Below are 19,978 nucleotides of genomic sequence, written 5' to 3'. Positions count from 1 at the left end.
GCTGGATGGGCCATTGAGTACCTGCTCACAGTAGGGTGCTGGAACTAGAGGATTTTTAAGATCCCTTCCATACCTTACCATTCCATGGTCCTGTGCCTTTCTGTCATTAAATCACGCGGCCCCCAGGGCAGTAGCGGTGCCCCCTTCGCAGCACGGCTCCCGCTACCCTCACCCTCACTCCCCGCTGGCGGCCTTAAATCGTATCCGGGGGGGGAATCCCAGCCCCGGCCGCCGCCGTTCGCCCCGCCAGGAGCCGGGCGTGGGCTGGCTGCAGAGGCCGCGCCAGAGGATTGTCCAGGGATTGCTGCAGGGGCCGTGCCAGAGGATTGTCCAGGGATTGCTGCAGGGGCCGCGCCAGAGGACTGTCCAGAGATTGCTGCAGGGGCCGCTCCCGGGATGGTCCAGAGAGCTCCCGCTCCCAGCCCAGGGAAGGGCGGAGCTCCCCCCCGCAGCCCGGACGTGACATCCCCGCCCGCCCCGCCGTACCACGGGCAGGAAGGCCCGTACCACCTTCTGGGCCGGAGGGGGACGGACACACGGCGACGGAGACGAGCGAGCTGTGAGCGTGATGGGGGGAACCCTGTCCTTGGCCCCAGCCATCTGCATTTATTTTAGCCCCTCTCCCATGTCTGCCGAAGGCAGCGGGGGATGCTTTGGCGCACTCGCTGTTCCTCTCTCCCTCTCTCCCTCCCTCTGGAAGCAATGGCGCAGGGCTCCGGCGGAGTAGGCCCTGTTTGTGGACACGCAAACGGCGCGACGGCCGCTGGCCAATGAGAGCGCGGCATTACCGCGTCCCGCCAATCGGAGGCGCCGCGGGGGCGGGGCCTGGGCGGCACCGGGAAGTGCCGCGGGAGGGGATCCCGAGGAGCGCCGGGAGCTGCCGGGCCGTGCCCGTCCCGTGTGGGGTAACCTGAGAGAGGGGAGCGGGGCCATAGGCCGGACCCGTCCGGTCTCCGGTCCGGGCTTGGCGGGAGGGCTCGCGGGGCAGAAACGGGCACCAGCACGAGCAGTGCCCTAAAAGTTCACGTGTTGGGGGTTTCTGCTTGTGAAGGAAGGATTCGTATTTCACAATTCCGCTGAAAGTTACTGATTAAGCAGTGTTAATGAAGCTATTAATTCAGTGATGCGCAGCTTCAAATACAAAAGTGTAACGGTGAGGAACAAACTACCTCTGTACGAGTCAAGAATCCAGCTTTGCACCTTTTGTAATCTAAGGCGTGGTAGATCTGTGTATTCTCTGCCATAGTTGTTATTTTGTTTGGTTTTGTTTGGTTTGGATTTTTTTTTCTTTTCCTTCCTGTAGCGTTTGTGTGTTTTGTAGTGTTTCGTGTGCCTTTGCGGTGCGACTGAAGTGTTAGAAGTGAGGCGGTGACCGTGCCGTGCGGTCTGTGGTTCTTGCAGGGGCCTGAGGCGATGCGGCCGCGATGATGCTGCAGGAGCTGGTGGCTCGGGCAGCCGGCCTGCACTCGGACAGAGCAGCAGTTTGCTTTGATGAATGCAATGGGAAACCTCCAGCGTTCTACACCTACGCCACCGTGGTTGAGCTTGCCATGGAGCTGACAGCTTTCCTTCAAAAGCACTGTGGCCACCAAGGCAAATGTGAAATAGGCCTTTACTGCTATCCAGGAATAAACCTGCCGTCGTGGATCTTAGGGTAATGATTTGAATGCTTGCTCTCTGTATTGGTTTTCTAAGGGTCTTCTCTGTTAAAGTAAATTTTACACTTTGTTTATATTTCTATAACAACAAAAATGTAGTAACAGCATAATAGTACAGCCAAGGTGCTAGAGTCTTGCATCATTTAGGGAAAAAGATGGCACTATGACAATCTCCTGAAAAGCCATTGTTAAAATGTTTCTGAATCTTAAGTCTTAAAGCTGTAAACTGTCTGCAACTGCATCCTTTCATTGAAAGTGATTTAGCATGTTTACAGAAATACAAAAAAATTAATGACTACTATCTTTGTTCTGCTTGTTTTAAACTGGAAGTGATCTGACAGAAAACATCTGTTGTGAAAAGGACTGTGCAGGGTTTTTTTAATGCATTGCCTTGCTGGCAAAAAAAAAAAAAAAAAGATGCTCTGTATTCAAATTCCGTGTTTTAAGCTAAATGAACATACAATGTTCCATTACAAATACTATGGAAAGAAGTTGAGCAGTGTTACACTAAAGTGGTATTGATTAACTAATGGCTTGGAAGTTGAAATGCTTGTGGTCTCAACACTCATGTTAATCTGCTTCTGCTGGTGAATTCTAATATTTGTATCCTTTATATAGGTATATTTTGTATTCCTAGCATTTATAATGGAATGGACAATCACAGGATGACAAGCATATTTTTTCCTGCTGATGAATACAGCAGCAGTTGTGCTTCCTGGGGGCATGGCCTACGTCGGCATTTTCCTGTTGTTCACACCTCATGTAAAATACACAGTGGCACCAGAGGAGGTACCGCAGTGGAGTATAAGGATTTCAGAGAAGTGAGCAAGCACGTGCAAACCTCCCACAAGCACTGAGGAACTTTCTCACCAGTCAGGAAAAGCTTTTGCCTCAGTTCAGCAGGTTGTTCTGAGATGTTGTGCAGGCCCCATCCATGGAGGTGTTCAGAACCTAACTAGACAAAGACCTGAACAACCTGTTCTGGTGTCACAGCTGGCTCTGCCTGAGCAGGAGGTCAAACTCGGCATACTGAGGTCCCTTGCTGCCTGATTCGTCCTCTGTATCCCGGTGAACTTAGTAACAGTTTTCTTTTGCTGTGTGAGGGGGATCTGCTGGGGCTCGTTGGTTCTTGCAGCTGTCATTGCGGCTGTGTGATGCAGGGCAGGTTTAAGTGCCCTGGCACGGGTGGCTGTAGGAGCATGCGGGATGCTGCCGTTCCCACGTCTCCCTTCAGGACCTTGGCGTTACTGCAGTGACAAACCGTGTGCACGGAGAGGAAGTATAATAAATAAATTGTACCTGCGGTACAGAACCCAACAGCAGAGCAAATGTGAGGATTTTTGGGGACAGTTCATCCTTCAGTCGCCGCTTCCTCGCTTTGCTTTTCGGGGCGGTAGCGAGTTCCAGCACTTGTGGTTATCCGGGAGCGCCGCTGAGGGGCAGGGAACGGGAGCGCGGGGACTTGCAGCTCCTCCGCCTGCCTTGTCGGAAAGACAGCCCAGTGTGTGCTTAGATTCTCTTACGCTGTGCTCTTTGCACTCATAGGAAAGTATTTTCAGTGTGCAGACTTCTGGTGCTTTTTAAAATACGTTTATACATGTTATATGTGGGTAAATGGAAAGGTTATATCTCAGTTTCTAGTCAATACCAGAAGGTTTAAAAATTTGATGCTGTTGGTGTCAGTGATACCTTTTGTCATCACTGACTTGCTTGGCCAGAAATAATATTGAACGTTTTCATCTAGCTTTAATCTTTTCCCTTGCTGTGAAAGACTAAAAGGCAGCACTGATTTTCATCCTACTTTGCTGCCAACAAGATCTTTAAAAGTCATGTTATGACTACATTTTCTAGCTCAGGCAACTATAAAAATATAAAATAAATTTTAGCAAAATCTAAGAGGATTTTATCTTTTTATAAAAAATTGTTTAAAAATCTATGTTTTATTAGAATCCTTCAAGTTCCAGCTGCCTATTCACCTATTGATCCAGATGCACCACCAGCCATATCCACTTACTTCATGAAGAAGAGCAATCTTCAGTATATTCTTGTTGAGAATGACAAAATAAATGTAAGTGTTCAAGCTTCTATTGGAAGCATTAAAGGACAATTTAGACGTGTGTAGATACAGATTGAATTCTGTTTTAAAAAGCTTGGATAGAGTGGTTTTGTTTTTTCATGGCAAAAGGTTGTCTTTCTTAGTCAGAAAAGAACATCTTTAAAATCACAAGTACAATGCTTCTCTCTTCTTCAAAATAATTGCCTTCTTTCCTGTTACACTGTTGTTCAGACAACCTTCTTGGGCACTGGTATTGGAAGACTTTTCCAGACTTGTTTCTGTATATGTCAATGCTAAGATTTGGAAACGTGCAGTAGTTAAAAAAACTCTGCATTTAATACTTGGGTTTCTTTTTGTTTAATGCATCCCAAATCTTGTACCCTCACTCATTGCAAAAGGAATAGACAAGTTACAGTTCAGATTCCTTGGTCTTCTGCATAATTCTTTTCTATATTTTCCCTTTTTTTTTTAATTTTATTTGCTTAGATAACAGTTTATTTTGCATTTATGAAGTCTGTGTTCACTCATACTTAATTTATAGAAATACATGAGCTTATAACAGTCTGATGTGTGTGTTCCAAAATTAGAGGTATGAAAAATCACAGCTTGTTTATATGAAATGCTGTTTTCTGTTTCTTTGCATGCAGTAGAACAACAACAGTGCCTCCTGAGTTCCACTGTTTGAGTTGTTCATTTTCTCTTGCAGAAATTCCGGATGTCCCATGCTGACTGTTTTTACCACAATTCCTCCGCCATAGAACATACTGGTTTAACTCTCTTCCAAGTGAACTCAAGCAACACTGATTTCAGCTCAGAAGTAGACAATATGAAAAGTAAATCTGAACCTTTCAAAGTTGTGGATAACTCACAGCCAGGATATGCCTTTGGCCCAGATCAAACCGAAGTAAAAGCAGCAGAAGCAGGATACATGGACACTGGCCAGAAAGACACTTTAGCATATGTCTTGCATACATCAGGAACTACGGGGATCCCCAAAATAGTCAGAGTACCTCATAAATGCATAGTGCCTAATATTCAGCATCTTAAGTAAGTGTGGTTTTAAGTTTTCCTTTCAAATGCCTTTACAAATTTGATGCTTTTAGGATTTATTTTTTTTAATACTTCAGAGGAGTGTATGTAGGGTTTTTGCTGACACAGTTTCACTTCTTTCTCTTTATCCACCTTTGCAGTTTTTTTTCTTTTATTTCCAAGTAGAATCATATAATATTTTGTTTCTCTATCAGTATTGTATTTAAATGATGCTTTTCCTTCATTTTTGAGGGCTGTGCTTCAAATAATACACTGTTGCTCATAAGTTTTGTACTGTCGTCTGACTTGTGGCTTAAAAAAAAAGACAATGAAATTAATAATTTGTTCGCAGTTATATTTACTGTGTTCTGTAGTTCTTAAGTCATAATTTCTTTTTAGGCTACCCAGCTTTCTTTCTGTTTCACGTCGTATTAAAACAAATTCTGTAGTTCTTAAGTCATAATTTCTTTTTAGGCTACCCAGCTTTCTTTCTGTTTCACGTCGTATTAAAACAAATACGTTATGCAAAATACAATATTTTTTCTTTCTTGTCTTTTCTTCTTTTCTTTTTCTTTCTTTATCCTTTTTTTAATGAGCATCTGTTAGTTGAAATATGCCTTTCAATGAACTCTATTGGTCTGTAATGTGGTGGGTATCTTCATAAAACGCATCATTGGTGAAATCACCAGTTACAGTCCAGGAGCTCTTGCTCAAATTACCTGTCTACATATTCAGAGCCCATAATATTCTGAGCTTTGCTAATGCATTTCATGCTTTCATTCTTTTAGTTGAGAAGGGTTTTTTTGATTACGTGCATCAGATTTGTAATTCCTAGCTTTCTGATTTTAGATCCATATTTGAGATCACACCAGATGATGTGCTATTCCTGGCTTCTCCTCTCACATTTGACCCATCTGTGGTTGAACTGTTCATGGCTCTGACAAGTGGAGCCTCTATTCTTGTCGTACCAAACACCATTAAAATGATGCCCATGGAGCTCTCTGCTGCTCTGTTTCACCACCACCATGTGACAGTGTTGCAGGTAGGCAAAATCTTAAGTGTCTCCAGTGTCTTGCTTCTCACTTTTGCTAATGTGTACTACTTTTTCATCAGCCTAGAATCTAATGCTAATAGGACCAGGAGTGTTCTTGCTCAAAGGAAATAGCTATCCTTTTTGTTGTAGACTGTTAGCTACCTAGAAAATTACCATTTGATCAAAACCTCAAACATTTTATGATAGAAAACACTGAGCCAAAGATTATTTTAAGAAACCTTTACTTGCTAAGAATTAAGTGAATCATTCTATTAATTAAACTTTTTGTTCTGAAGAATCTGGTAATAGAGTAAACTGTTACAAACATTTTAAGCACTTTTTAATGGGCTTGATCTTGGAGTCTTTCATCATAAACAACTTTTAAGTTTTAATGTTAGTTTTTATGCTAACAGTACAACTGAACCAGTGCTATATATTGGGTGGTAAAATGTAATTTTTACAGTAATGAGAACAAGGTAATAATTGATTTCAGAGCAATACTTACTGTTTACGTGTCACCTGCTTATATGAGGCTTCATGCATCTCTTATGCCTTAAATAAGGTTATCTCCTATATGATCTCCTCTATGATTTCAATTTTAATAGTTGTAAAGTTTGCAAAATTTACTTGAAGCATCCAGCATGGCTGAATAAGCCTAGCCTGTACCTGTAGTCCTGTCCTGTCACTTGCTGCCTGGGAGAAGATACCAACTCCCACCTGGCTGCACCCTCATTTCATGCACTCGCAGAGCAAAAAGGTCACCCCTGAGCCTCCTTTTCTCCAGGCTAAACACCCCCCAGCTCACTCAGCTGCTCTTTGTGGAACTTGTGTTCCAGACTGTATTCCATTTCCTTTTTTTTTTTTTTCTGTAAGAATGGTGATAGTTGAGATTGTAGGGTGTAAAGTTGAAATTAGTGAGTAGCTGGCTGAAGATTCCACACCAGAAAAAAAATCCATTAGTTACAAATCTTTTGTAACTATTCTCTGCTCTTATTGTCGTTTGTTAGGATTGCTATAAATGGTGTAGATTATCCTATGATAAACAAGTTTCATGATCAGTTCAGATCAGTTGCTTTTAGAAAAAAAATTCTGCGATATTGCTCTCTATGAGCAAGGTTTTTTAAGACTTCTAAAGATATATTTGTTAAGCATGTTAAGCATGCTAATAGAGAAAGGCAAAATTTCATGAAGATTTTTGAAGTCTTTCTAAGAAAAGTTTGATTTGTTTTGTTTTCTTAATCACTGTCCTAATCAGTGAAGGAAGGACTTATCAGCTGAATAATTGACAAAAATATTCTCCTTCTTAACTGATGGATGAGTCATTTTATGATGTTCCTTAAAGAATAGAAAGACAGTACCTCCTCCCCTTGAATTTTTTGAGCAGACTTGACAAATCCAAAAATAATTGAGGGAGGGAAGAGTATAAAATTTTTCCCTTGTTTTGTTGTGTTTTATTTTGTTGCTATAATTTCACTAAAGTTAAAATTATCAGCTGAAAAAAGATGGTCTTCATCCATTACTAGAAAAAAAGAACGTGGTAAAAAATAATACCATTAATTTTCCAGGTTTTTTACTAGAAAAATAGGCAAGAATGAGATTGAAATGTTCCAGGTAAAATGATTTGCTGCTTTTTTCCTTTCAGTGAAAGGGCTGTATATCACCAGTAGTTTTATAGAAATAGCTGTTTAAGAAAACTGGTTTGGGGGATTTGGGTTTTATATCTTTTCCCCCTTTGAGAAAAACTAATTATTGTAAACTGTTCTATTTACATAAATCAAGGACAACCCAGAATCTGATATCCTAGGAATTTTTAGTGTTATGTAAGGTCTTTAAATGTTCCATATACAGGTTAATGAGATGTATGGGTTATATTTTTGCTGTAACATTTGGGAATGAAAGAAAAGCAGGCTCAAACAATAACATGAAGAGAATACGGTGTTGCTTTCTGTTTCCAAATAATTAACATAAGAACTAATGTGCATACACTTGAGGTAGTAGCTGAGATGCAAAAGGGAACCCGTAACACACCTGAGTAAAGAAGAAGCTTTGCAGAAGAGCATAGATTGATGCTGATAGTACTTATTAAAGGCCTTATAAGAAACAAAATCTCACAATCACACCATTGTGATGGTTAATACCTAGATGTTTTAAAGTACATCCATAATACAGCTATGCAGCTGATAGGATCAAGCGGGATGAGAGGTACACATACACTGATTTTACACTGATAAAATGTAACAGCTCTTTCTCTTTTTTTTTAAATTATGTATCATTCAGGCAACACCAACACTTCTCAGGAGGTTTGGAGCTCACATTATTAAATCAAGAGTGTTGTCTGCAAATACTTCACTTCGTGTCTTAGCCCTTGGTGGTGAAGCATTTCCTGTACTGAGTCTCTTGAAAAGTTGGAAGCACAAGGAGAACAAAACAAGTATTTTTAATCTCTATGGTATAACTGAAGTGTCAAGCTGGGCCACTTGCTACAAGATTCCTGAGGAGGTTTTTAGTGCTGATTTTAGGTAGGAAAATTTGCTGTTCTCAATGGCTTGGCATGTGAATGATGAAAATCACCAGAAATAGAACCTCAGACTCCTGTTACCAGGGCTACTGAGTCCTCATGAGTGTTTATACTGTTAGAAATTACATTTGGATTTTCTGTAGAAACAGACTAATTCATTATCTCAGGAGCCTGTACAGCCCCACTTCCCCAATTTTAGTAGTGTGGATGACAGAAATTTGTCCAAGGTGGCTCACCCAAGATTTCACAGCAATTTACCTAAACTTCAAGAAGTACTTTCTTTTTATCACTGTCATATTTCACTCAGTTTCTGACTTGTTTGGTTATTTAGCATTTTTTCTTCATATTATTTTACAGAGTCATGAAAGGTACTTCCCATTATCTCACTGTTTCGTTTTCTCTCTGAAATATGTGATTATTCCAAGTCATAATAATTATATGTGCAATCTGAGTTAAACATGTCGTACAAAATGGGATGGTTTGCACAAATTGTGATATATTAACCTGGTGCTTAAACCCTTGAAGACTAAAAATGGTGGATTGTCATGAGTGTTATTAAATTCTCATGTAAAACTAATTTTCTCTGAGTTCAAACATAAAATGTAATACTTTAAAATAGAAATTGAACTGGAATCCATGCCAAAGTTATTTAAAATTGCTTTAAGTTTTGCTTTACTGAAGAAAATGTATTATTCTATACTGCCACTTAGAAATACCTTTTATATTCAATAAATGGGGTCCAGCAACTGCTTGAAGAGGTTGGAGAATGAAGGGAAAGGAAAGAGTTGGTCAGTAGTTCAAGAGAAGTCTATAATAGATACATGATATTGAAATGACAGTTTCTTGTATTTCAGTCTTTTCTGAACTGAACGTTTTCTAAATCTTTTTCTGAACTTTTCTTAACTGTACTTATTAAAATAGAGTAAAAGCTCAAATTAGGCAGGGAAAAATGAGTTAGAAAGCAGTTACACATACTTAAATTGGTTGACTTGATGGATGTTTCAATCTGGGAGACTTAGAAGTTAACTGAAATGCTTGGGGTTCTCTCAGGGCATTTCAAGGTCAATTCAGGCCTTATTTTCTATAAGTCTGTGGGGTTTTCTGGTATATTTTGGTGACACCCATGCACACAGATGGCGTTTTTAATTTTTAATAAATTGATATGTTTTGAAAGAAGAAGCATTTATAGAAAGAAGTCCCAAGCAGCTACCTTTGCTCTGATGCCTGTCCTTTAAAAAACTACATGATGCCTGATTTCTGGGGCAGTTGTTTTGTGTTCGGAAGAGAAAGATTTCTACTGTTTCTCTCTGATATATTTAGAATGGATTTTCCTGTACCTTTGGGATCACCGCTTCTTGGAACAAAACTTGAGGTCAGAGATGCCAATGGATCTGCAGTTCTTGAAGGCGAGGGACAAATATTGATAGGTAATTTTGTTTCTAATTCTTCTAAGATACTGTTCTTAATTGGTTGAGTTTTAATAATATATTGATTCTTTTGCTCGGTATTTGCCTATGGTATACAGATTAATATATAATTTTAAGTTCTGATTGGGCCGAGAACCTTCTGATAGTTTTTTAGATTGTTGGAATGATGAACAGGAAATTACCATCATTTTATCTGCAGACTATGTCTTCATTATATTGATTTCTTTTTCCCTTCTTGCATTTTGACATTCTCTGCTGAAGTAATTTCTGTGTATTAGCTGAATTAGCCGCATACCCAAAATTGTACATTGCAGAAGTTTAGATGTTGATAATATTTCAATATTTCTTATAATGCATGGTAAAGTTTAAGAGAATTTGATAAAACACTCTTTATAATTTTCATTTACAGTTAGGTATTTAATATATATGGCAATAATCTTTTTTTCTGTAGGTGGTGAAGAACGAATCTGCTTTCTTGATGACGAAATAACTGTGCCACTGGGTACAATGAGAGAAACAGGGGATTTTGTAAGAGTGGAGAATGCAAAGTTGTTCTTCTTGGGTCGGAAAGACAATCAGATTAAACGTCATGGCAAACGTTTTAATATTGAATATCTGCAGCAGGTAAGTGCTCACATCAAGAGTAGAGTATGCCACTGTAAAAAGGCAAATATAAGGAGCACATTGTTATCATCAGAAATGGATATTTTCTTGTTTTCAGATGACTTCTAGAAGTCTGAAGGAATTTGGAGAGTGTATTATAAAAAATCTAGTCACATAATTTAGGGAGGAGTTTGTTCTAAGTTCTTGGGAATCTGTTTTATTGTATGGTTTCTTCCAGGGGAATTGAGAACTGTATAAACAGACTGCTAGATTATATCTCATTCATGGTATTTTGGCAAATAATACATATATCTCTGATCGTTTTTATGTTAAGTACAAGCTTCAGCTACAAAAGTAGATATTTAATAGGATGTTACATAGGCATGTGAGAAAAATACAGTTTTTAAAGGTGTGCACTTTTTAAATTGTTTTTTACTTCTTTTTCTCTATTGATGAACTGCATTTCAAAGCAAAACTAATGTTTTTCAATTACAGGTTGCTGAAGATCTTTGCCAGGTAGAAGCTTGTGCAGTTACCTGGTATCAACAGGAAAAACTTATCCTGTTTGTTTTACCCAAAGATGATTTTGAAGAGAGAGAAACACTTAAAGAACTCCAGATGCGTTTACCAGCTTATGCAGTCCCTGATGAGATTGTAGAGATTAAAGCTTTGCCTTTAACATCACATGGTAAATGAAGCCATTAAGAACCCTTGCCACTTGTTTTAATGGTATCCATTGCTTTTTTAATCTTTTTTTTTTATTGACCACAATCCAGTATCATGCTTTTAGAATATGTACATTAGATAAGTAATGCCTAGTAGGAAATAATGGCCATGTATTATTATGTTTTCTTGATGATGTTTCATTTGAGAATCAAAGAGTAGCGGAAAAATCAATTTAGTTTTAACACTCCACATTTCTTACCTCAGTTGCTCCTGTTGCAGTCTGCAACAGAACCCTCACTTCTGCTGAGGAAAGCAAGGCCTTGAAGGTGGGATTATGTGGGAGGGGTAAATTTTCAAAAACCTTATTTGGTTTCATGCAGTTGATCAACTGTGTAAAAAAATGCAGATGCAGTAGAGTATGAGTAAGGAAATACATACAAGAATATAGTGACTATTTGGGCAGAGCAAGTTTTGAAAGTGCTAATACTAAAAGAGCAATGAAAAAAAATCGTCCTTTATTTTCTACAAAGGCAAAGTTGATATATCTGAACTCAACAAGATTTACCAGAACCATCTAAACTCCAGAAGGCGTGACAGTAAGCTGAGTGACGCAGAGGAATTGTGGGAAAGATTGCAGTATTTATGGAAGGTAGTATTTTGAGCTGCCTTTTTATCTTTGCAAGTGGATCATTATATATGTGTCAGGAATTAAACAGTTTTAAGAAGTATGACTAATGCAACCAGAACATTCTAGCTGCCTATAGATTTTAGCAGTACAGCTCTTTTCTCTTCAGTTAATACTTAAATAGAGTTGCTCTGCAGTGGCCAAGAGGGAGTAATTTATATTTCTCTATCAGATAAAACTGCAGGCTATGAGGTGTAAGCAATTAGCATAAAAAGAATGTAATCTGTCAGTAGCTTTTTGAATGCTGATTCACATGCCAAAAGAAGGTATCACTAAAGAAAACAAGGAACTGGGACATGGAAACTTTGTAAAAAAATAGCTGCAGTGTTAGTAGAGTTTCTTATTTCTCAAGGTAATTATAAATTGAAAAGTCCTTTTTTTAAATAGATGGCATGGTTGCACAACTGTCTCTCAGACTGCCTGTTTGGATTGTTTCTAAATTTCTGTGCTAAAGACTTGTTTTTCAAGGTATTGAAATATGATGCCAAACAGTATTACTTTGTTTTTCAAAGGTGGACTTAGAAGTTTCTGCTGAAAGTGGGATTAGCTGTGGCCTAGGACTTGAACAAGTAAATGTAGTGTATTTGTTTGTCTGTGCTGATCCTTTTCACATTGATGGCTATGAAGTGATAACCCAAAGGATTGGATGTGCCCTAGACCCGTTATGGACAATAAAAGGTGGCATCCAAAACCAAAGGGTTTGGACTTGACACCCAGATGTAAAAAACAAGGGAGTGCAGTGAGAGGTGACATAGTTACTGCTGTTTGTTGTAGTAATAATGACACATGCAAAACCTTGCATGAACTGAAAGGCTTATAACTTCAAAAGTAGGTAGGTAAGTAGGTTACTTAAATAATTCACAAGTAAAAAAAAAAACATTTTATATAAACGTTATTATTAAAATAAAATGCCTAAATTGATTTTATGAAAAGGCATTTATATTTTGTCTGCAAAGTTGTCATTGATAAATGGTTTTGAAAATGGTCAATCAATATATAGTACAATTCCCTTTAATTCCTTAAACTGCAGAGCTGGAATTGAGCAAGACATTTTGTAGCAGAGAATTGGTATCTCCCTGTTTCCTGGTTCCTCCCCAGTTCTTGTTCTATCAGTCCCTCTGTTGACACTAACATTTTTCAAAGATTTTTTGCAGAGTAGTGAAGTTTCTCAGTTGTTGATTTTACGCACAACTTTTAGGTATTCAGGTGGATTCTACCCCACCTGAGGTTTTATGTGTGTGACATAGTATAACACCTACAGACTGGAATCTCTTTCTTTTTTTTTTTTTCTCTAGTCTGTCCTTGGTCTTCCATGTGATTCCACTGGAATTTCTAAAGATGCAGTATTTCTGTACAGCGGTGGAGACTCCCTGAAGGCACTACGATTTTATGAAGAAATTGAGATGTTAGTAGGCAATGCTGTGCCTGGACTCCTTGAAGTTATTCTCAGCCACTCAATTGAAGAGGTTTACAGACATATTATTAAAATGCTGTTTCCAGATGAAGAACAATTAATGAATTCTGACAATGTTGTGAAAAGAAAATTAAGGGGGAGCAGTGGAGAGGAATTCCATGGAAAATATATTAAACTGACATCTGAAAGAGGTCTTGAGATTGCTTCAGGATTAATTCCATTTATTGCACTGAGCAGAGGAAATAATTTTTTCCCTATGAATTTCACCAAGTCTTGTATGCAGCCCAAAAATACAGTATGGGTAGGAGTGGAACCACTACAGCAGCCATCCTTCCTGCATTCCAAGGCTCCAGGTGTAATGAAAAGCCATGTGCAAAGGTCTGAAATGGAGAACAGAATTTTAACACTTGAAAACAAGGCAAATAAAAATGGCCATTCCTCTGTTCAGCAGAACCATACAGAATGTAGTCATTCATCAGTGGCAGAGTTGGCCATGTGTGTGAGGTGGAAGTCAAACACAAGAAAATGTGTTGATGCATCGCCACTGGTTGTAATACCAGCTAAAGAAGGAGTATCTGCATCTGTGTATGTTGGCTCTCACTCCCATGCAATGCAGGCAATTGATCTAGATTTTGGAGAAATAAAATGGGAGAAGACTCTTGGAGATCGTATTGAATCTTCTGCCTGTGTATCCAAGTGTGGAAATTTCATTGTTGTTGGTATGTCTTTTGTTTCAGCTTTCATTTTAAATTCTCTTTTCTGCTAAATACAAGATGAATGACAGAGAATCACATTTCTTATCTCTAGCTGTCCTCTATCCATCAACTTCCATATTTGCCTCAGAACTAATTTATTGCAAAATAGAAGGAAGAAGTAATTTAAGTTTCATGATAACTAGTGTTGGAGTTTATCTAACATAAACACTTGTGGTTTATTATATCGCAATTTATTAATAAGGAATAATCAGTGGCTACAGTTTCTTTTTGTAGTGGTAGATTAAGGTGTGACATTTAAACTGGGTTTTTTTAAAGTATGCGAAGGTAATGCTTAAAATTTTGTGAATTGATTGTAAATTGATGGAGTTAGAAATTAGTCCGTGGTACCTCATACTATTTTTCACAAAGTTTAATTATTTAATTCAATACTTCTTTTTGGAAATGTAAAGAACATGTTTGGATAATTTTTTTTGGTTTTGTCATATCTTTTGTCAGAGGAGTTGCCATTATTTATCTTAGTGTTATCTTTTTAGCCAATATATCTGCATCACTAATTAGCAAAGATGTCCAAGTGGTGAGGTTTTTTAATGCAAATCTAATGTTGCCATCTTTTTGTTTGTATTTTGGTTGCTATTCACTCTTGATAATAAAATTGAATATTTCATTAACATGAAGGAGTTTCTATGATGACAGTTCGGTTTTCATTAGAAAACTTACAAACTTTATTCTTTTAACACCTTTGTTTTCAGAAACAAAACCTAGACAAAGAGGTAATTAAAAATTTTTGTATTCTCCCTTTTCGGCAACTCACTAAGTTTTCTAATATTGTTACTGAAAAATTTGATAGAAAGGTAGTGAAATAAGTATATTCTAAATGTAACTTAGAAAAAGCACACAGAACAATTGTCTTTGACTGTATCAGCAAAACCTTTGAGCTAAAAACACAGGAGGAGCTTTTGGAAGTATTTTGAAACTCTACCTTATGAATAATCTTATTTCTTTCCAGCAGTGATGCAACTAGCAGCATAAGTCACACCATAAATGCAAATAATCATTATTCTTTTTTCCCCCATCATGTTTTATTCCACACAGGTTGTTATGATGGCTTAGTGTATGTGCTCCAGAGCAGTGATGGAGAAATACACTGGACTTTTGTCACAGAAGACACTGTGAAAAGCTCTGCAGTTGTAGACCCTTCCAGTGGACTGATCTACATTGGATCACATGACCAACACGTGTATGCTTTGGATATTTATGTAAGTAAACTGACTTTTACATGCAGAACAATAAACATCCAATTTAGACTCTATATATAGTGCACCAGAGGAGGTCCCCACTGGTGTAAGTAATCTTAGGAGTCCACAATCGCACTTCTGAACGTGCCTGCTGTAAATGGGGTTAGGATTATGTGACAGTTAACAGTTTTAGTGGTGTTCTCAGTTGTGGTTCTTGTGTTAGTAGTCCTGGTTGAAGCCAAATCCTAAGTTTCTTAGTTATTAAATTCTTCATGGGTGTTTCAGAATAGGGTGCCTAGCTAGAAGTAGAACTGTGGTTTTCTGTTGGGGAAAGAATCTTACATTCTAAATGAGAAAATGGAGGGAGATGGAAGGTAAAAGGGGTAGATACTGCCTTTTCATTAGCTGAATTTATTTTGTTCACTTGAAGAGAAAGCCAATGGCACATGTGTTGCTGTCATGGCAAGTAGATTGTCTTCACTTCTTAACTAGTATTTGCTGAGTAAACACAGTACTTGATAATGTTTGACATTCAAAGGTCTTTGTAAACAGGATGAACTCTTAACTCCAAGTGAAAAATTGTTTATTATTCTTTTTTTCTTGTACTTACAGAAAAAGGTGTGTGTATGGAAGTTACATTGCGAAGGTGGAGCTGTGTTTTCATCTCCTTGTCTAAGTTCTTTTCCACATCATCTCTATGTTGCTACATTAGGAGGACTGTTTTTGGCTGTTAACCCAGTATGTACCTTTGCTTATGTATCTTCATCCTGATCTCATGTTTAAATGAAACCAAATATATTTCTGAAGTTAAGATTACTATTCTAATGAAAGGGAAGATGATCATATGTTATCAAGAAATATTTTTCACTTGGGGGCATTATGATATACAAGGTTACCATAATACTTCCATACTTCAGAAATCTGTCTGGTGATAAGGAGAACTGAAGTGACGTGCTTGAATTCACATGGTGACTGTAGGCCAAAGTTGCAGTCAGTTTCTTTTCATTGCCATATCAGTAAAACCAGTGAGTGAGAGCAAGTCTATAGATTTATTTCCTGCCCCTTCCTCCTTTGACAGTAGGATTGAAAAAAAAAAAATGCAGAAATCTGAAGAGAATGCAGAAAGAAGCCACTTCATTCCTCTTATTGTTTCCTTGCCATATTTAAGAGCTGTCCTTTTACTCTCAGTGTGCAGTTCTGTTCTTTGCACTGGGGAAATGGCATTCTTGATAAACGTGGAGAAATTTCATGGTTTTCTGAGGCATTGTTGGCTTACAGCTGGTCCTGCCTGATAAAAGGAACAGGGACTTGAAGCAGCTGTTAATGTTTTTGTACTCACAGAACACAAAGCATCAATCCTAATCACCTTTACCTTCCACCCACTACAACTGTTCTCAGTAATAACCAGTCTACCATTAGAAAACCAGTGTGTGGTTTTGCAGCCACAGTGGGCTGTGCTTAAGAAAAGATTTTTTTTATTCTATAATCCACAGTAACAGGTAGTTGAGAAACCCACCTACAAGCAAGTCTGCACCTTCCTATTTTTATTAATAATACTAATTCCTGGGGAACGTGCAGGGTATACTAGGAATGCATGGGGACAGTCACAGACAGTTGCAACATGTCCTAGAGTATCAATATAACTTGATTCAAAAGTATCTCTACTTCATTGGTCCTTGTCACATACTGAGCAGCTGGGAATGAAATAAAAAAACTGAATCTGGCATTTATTAGAACTACTGCTAATACACTATTAATTATCATTATTACTTTGCCTAGGGTGAAGAAGAAAATTAGTTTTTGATTACATTTTTGTTTTGTGTGGTGTGTGGGTTGTTGTTATTGTTTTGGTTTGGGGGTTTGGCTTGTTTTTTTCCACATTGCTTAAGGGCTTGGTGGGGCAGTGATGGAAGGGTTGTTTTGTGCTGTTTTTTATAGTTGTGTTAAACATCAGATATTCCATGCTGCCACTTACAGGTGACAGGGAGTAAGATTTGGAAAAGCAACCTTGGAAAACCACTCTTCTCCTCTCCTCACTGCAATGAGAACTACATCTATGTTGGGTGTGTGGATGGAAACTTACATTGTTATACTCATTCTGGAGAAAAGGTAAAAGTGTTGTTGGGCTTTTTACGTCCATCTTCAAAGCCTGAATAAGATACTTTATTAGGACTGTTTTCTGGAGCTTAATGATTGACATATACCTTTTCGAGAACCAAATAGAAGTGCCCATTGTTAGAGAGGAGAAAATAGAAAAACCGTTTTCCTAGGGGAGTCCATGAAGTTCATGGCAAAATCACAAACTCAAGTTGCCTGATGCGTTAAGAGAATTTCTAGTTCAGACCTTATACCCAAAGTAAGTTGTCAAGTGTAGTGCCAGCAGATTATTTCATTTGGAGTTTTTCAAGGATGTTTAGTCTGTCTTCTGTAAGATGGTGGCTATTCAGAAGTAAAGGTTTCTTAGAATTTTTATGAATTTATCAAAAAACTGCCAAATCATAGTTCTGGTAAAATATGTATCAGCCTTCATATTGAATTAAATGACAGTATTTTTTTAGTTCCTTAGAGATAAATGTAGTTTGTATCTGATGTTAAAACACCATTCATTTGTTGGCCTGAGATGCAGTATGCATGGTAATTCCTAAGCCTTTTCTGATTATAAAACATGTATTAGTCCATCCATGCACTGCTCTCTGCTTGTGACAGTGTTGCAGAACTGATACTCTCTTGAGGAGGAATCTGCACATTGTTAGCATAAGCAGAGGAAATCTGTATTACAAAAGGAATATCTGCCTTTCTGGCAAAGAATGGCATATTAACAGGATTCTTGATGTTCATTACTAATTGTACAACAGCCCAAGAATATTCTTTTCCCAAACTGGGCATTTTTACATGGGCCTCACTGAAGGTATTAACTCTTCCCTCTTCCTCATCTATTTTATGAGACTTTTATTGCTTACTCTCTGTGTAAAACCTAACTTATAATTTGACAAGGATTTACCAGCCCTCACTGAAATCTAGTATACTTTTGAAATTAAATGCTCTCCTATCAACAATGAGTCTATTAAAAAATTACAGTTGCTGCAAAACTGATAACGTAAAAAACCCTTGATAATGTATGGTTATGTTCTTTCTGTAGGTTTGGCAATTTTCCACTAATGGGCCAGTGTTTTCATCTCCGTGCCTCTCAAGCTTAACTAAGCAAGAAATATTTTTTGGCTCTCACGACTGCTTTATCTACTGCTGTAACATGGAGGGTAATTTACTGTGGAAATTTGAAGCCACTTCAAGTGTATATGGAACACCATTCATTTTCCAAAGTGATGACTTAAATAACAAAATTCTCTTGGCAGCAGTATCTACAGATGGCAAAGTGTGGATCCTGAATGCCAAGAGTGGAACAGCAGAAGGAGCAGATAAGCTTCCAGGCGAGGTTTTCTCCTCGCCTGTAGTATGGGGATCAAAGCTTGTTGTTGGCTGTAGAAATGATTATGTTTATTGTCTAGATCTGTATATAGCAGGAAAAAATAACAACTAAGATGTTCGGCTGCTTCATTTTTATTGTTTACGTTTGTAAACTAGGAGCTCACACATGCTCTCTACCCCTCTGCCTATTTTGCTGCAGGCAAGAGATGCACCTTGCAGGCTTGTCTAGTAGGAGTTTGCAGCAGCAGTATCCAGTGATGGAAGGACGATGGCTGCTGCTGAGCAGAGGGGGCACAAAGTGTGTAAGGTGCTATATTCCATAGCTTGGGTAGCAGGCTATCCAAGGAGGAGTGTATTGCTTTCTCTGAGTCCATCCTTGCCTATGCCTGGCTCTTCCTTGCACCAGACTAGTGTTTGTCTGTCTCTCAAGATTTCTGTGCCAGGCAAACTAACTCACGTCCATTTTTGAATCTAACTTTTAACTTGATTTCTAGAGGCATAGCCTGAATTTCATATACCTGTAAGGAGAGACCTGTTTATTGCACTTCGTACAAACAGAGTAATTCATCTTTTGTGGACCTAGGCCTGTCACAGCTTAATTAATCTAGCATATACTTAGACTCCACTGAAGTCAGTAGAAGTTATCTCTTGTATTCTAAAGTGGAAATAACACTAAAAATATTTATTAAATTTCAATTACAGGAACGGTATGAGTTCCAAGATGAAGTGTGGACTGCTCAAATCAACCCTTGTCAAATAATTTTTTATGATATTTGAATGAATGCTGTTCACATTGTCTTCATAAGAACTATTAATAAAAGGTTGTGTAAATTGGGTTTTGTGTTCTTTAACACCTTAGAGATAAGTACAAGGGTCTTACAAATCAAGTACTTACAGTGGCAAAAGTACACTTCACTGAGAGCATTTCCTAAGAGTCTTCTAAAAGAAGTATAATAGACACTCTTATCTTACTTTCTCTCATGAGCCATTTACTTTGAATCCTGTGTAGTACATAGTACCTTTGTAGCACTGTAAGAAGTTCTGTTACCATCTATTTGTAAAGCATATTTAACATGTTTAACAGAATGAGACACAGAGGACATATATCAATGATTTGATAATTTTGACCAGGTTATAGTTTAATAAGAATTAAAATGACAGTATAATAAACAATTGCACTTTAAAACATTTGAAAAATTAAAAAAGTACACAACAAATACCCCACAATTATACATCTTGTAGTTTTTATACATTACTATATGAACATAGAGGTTAATAATGTATAACCTTGTCAAAAGAAATGGTATTTTATGTTTGTATAAGTTACAAAAAATTGAGACAGTATACTACATAGTGGTTTATTCGGTTCTTAAAACATTTTTGCTGTTTTAAACTGGGTAGTAGTGTTTTGAATTTATTTTTACAGGTTTCAATACTTTATCAGAAATGGTTGCAACAAAGCTAAAGCAAAGTAACACTTCACTTCATTGGTATTTAGTGCAAATCTTTGTT

At 38.0% G+C, this 19,978-nt stretch overlaps 1 protein-coding gene across 5 annotated transcripts; it reads left to right on the top strand.

Annotated features, from left to right (window-relative positions):
• The first annotated feature begins 506 nt into the window (after nucleotides 1-506).
• On the top strand, nucleotides 507-19,301 carry AASDH (aminoadipate-semialdehyde dehydrogenase). 5 transcript variants are annotated; one of them, XM_014261543.2, is made up of 15 exons: nucleotides 507-559; nucleotides 1,402-1,654; nucleotides 3,606-3,726; nucleotides 4,421-4,761; nucleotides 5,593-5,785; nucleotides 8,054-8,295; nucleotides 9,615-9,721; nucleotides 10,173-10,345; nucleotides 10,820-11,012; nucleotides 11,521-11,639; nucleotides 12,971-13,808; nucleotides 14,898-15,061; nucleotides 15,653-15,778; nucleotides 17,018-17,149; nucleotides 18,180-19,301. In XM_014261543.2, exons 2-15 carry the CDS (start codon nucleotides 1,425-1,427, stop codon nucleotides 18,576-18,578), a joined length of 3,378 nt encoding a protein of 1,125 aa, XP_014117018.2. In that variant the 5' UTR covers nucleotides 507-559; nucleotides 1,402-1,424; the 3' UTR covers nucleotides 18,579-19,301. The 5 variants fall into 5 exon arrangements, with proteins under 5 accessions (XP_014117018.2, XP_005517760.2, XP_014117015.2 ...); XM_005517703.3 differs by lacking the exon at nucleotides 507-559 and adding an exon at nucleotides 604-905; XM_014261540.2 differs by lacking the exon at nucleotides 507-559 and adding an exon at nucleotides 932-1,153.
• The last annotated feature ends 677 nt before the right edge of the window (nucleotides 19,302-19,978 follow it).

The sequence above is a fragment of the Pseudopodoces humilis genome, chromosome 6 (assembly GCF_049639895.1).
Source record: "Pseudopodoces humilis isolate 2021_Gansu_Grassland_sample_001 chromosome 6, ASM4963989v1, whole genome shotgun sequence".
In the NCBI taxonomy this organism is placed as follows: Eukaryota; Metazoa; Chordata; class Aves; order Passeriformes; family Paridae; genus Pseudopodoces; species Pseudopodoces humilis.
This window is presented reverse-complemented; position numbering and strand designations above follow the sequence as displayed.

Excerpts from the sequence above, each read along its gene's own strand:
- AASDH (XM_014261543.2), top strand. The coding sequence starts at position 1,425 with ATGATGCTGCAGGAGCTGGTGGCTCGGGCAGCCGGCCTGCACTCGGAC. Across the intron at positions 9,722-10,172 it reads CGAGGGACAAATATTGATAG|GTGGTGAAGAACGAATCTGC; the intron begins GTAATTTTGTTT and ends TTTTTTCTGTAG. Across the intron at positions 13,809-14,897 it reads TGGAAATTTCATTGTTGTTG|GTTGTTATGATGGCTTAGTG; the intron begins GTATGTCTTTTG and ends TATTCCACACAG.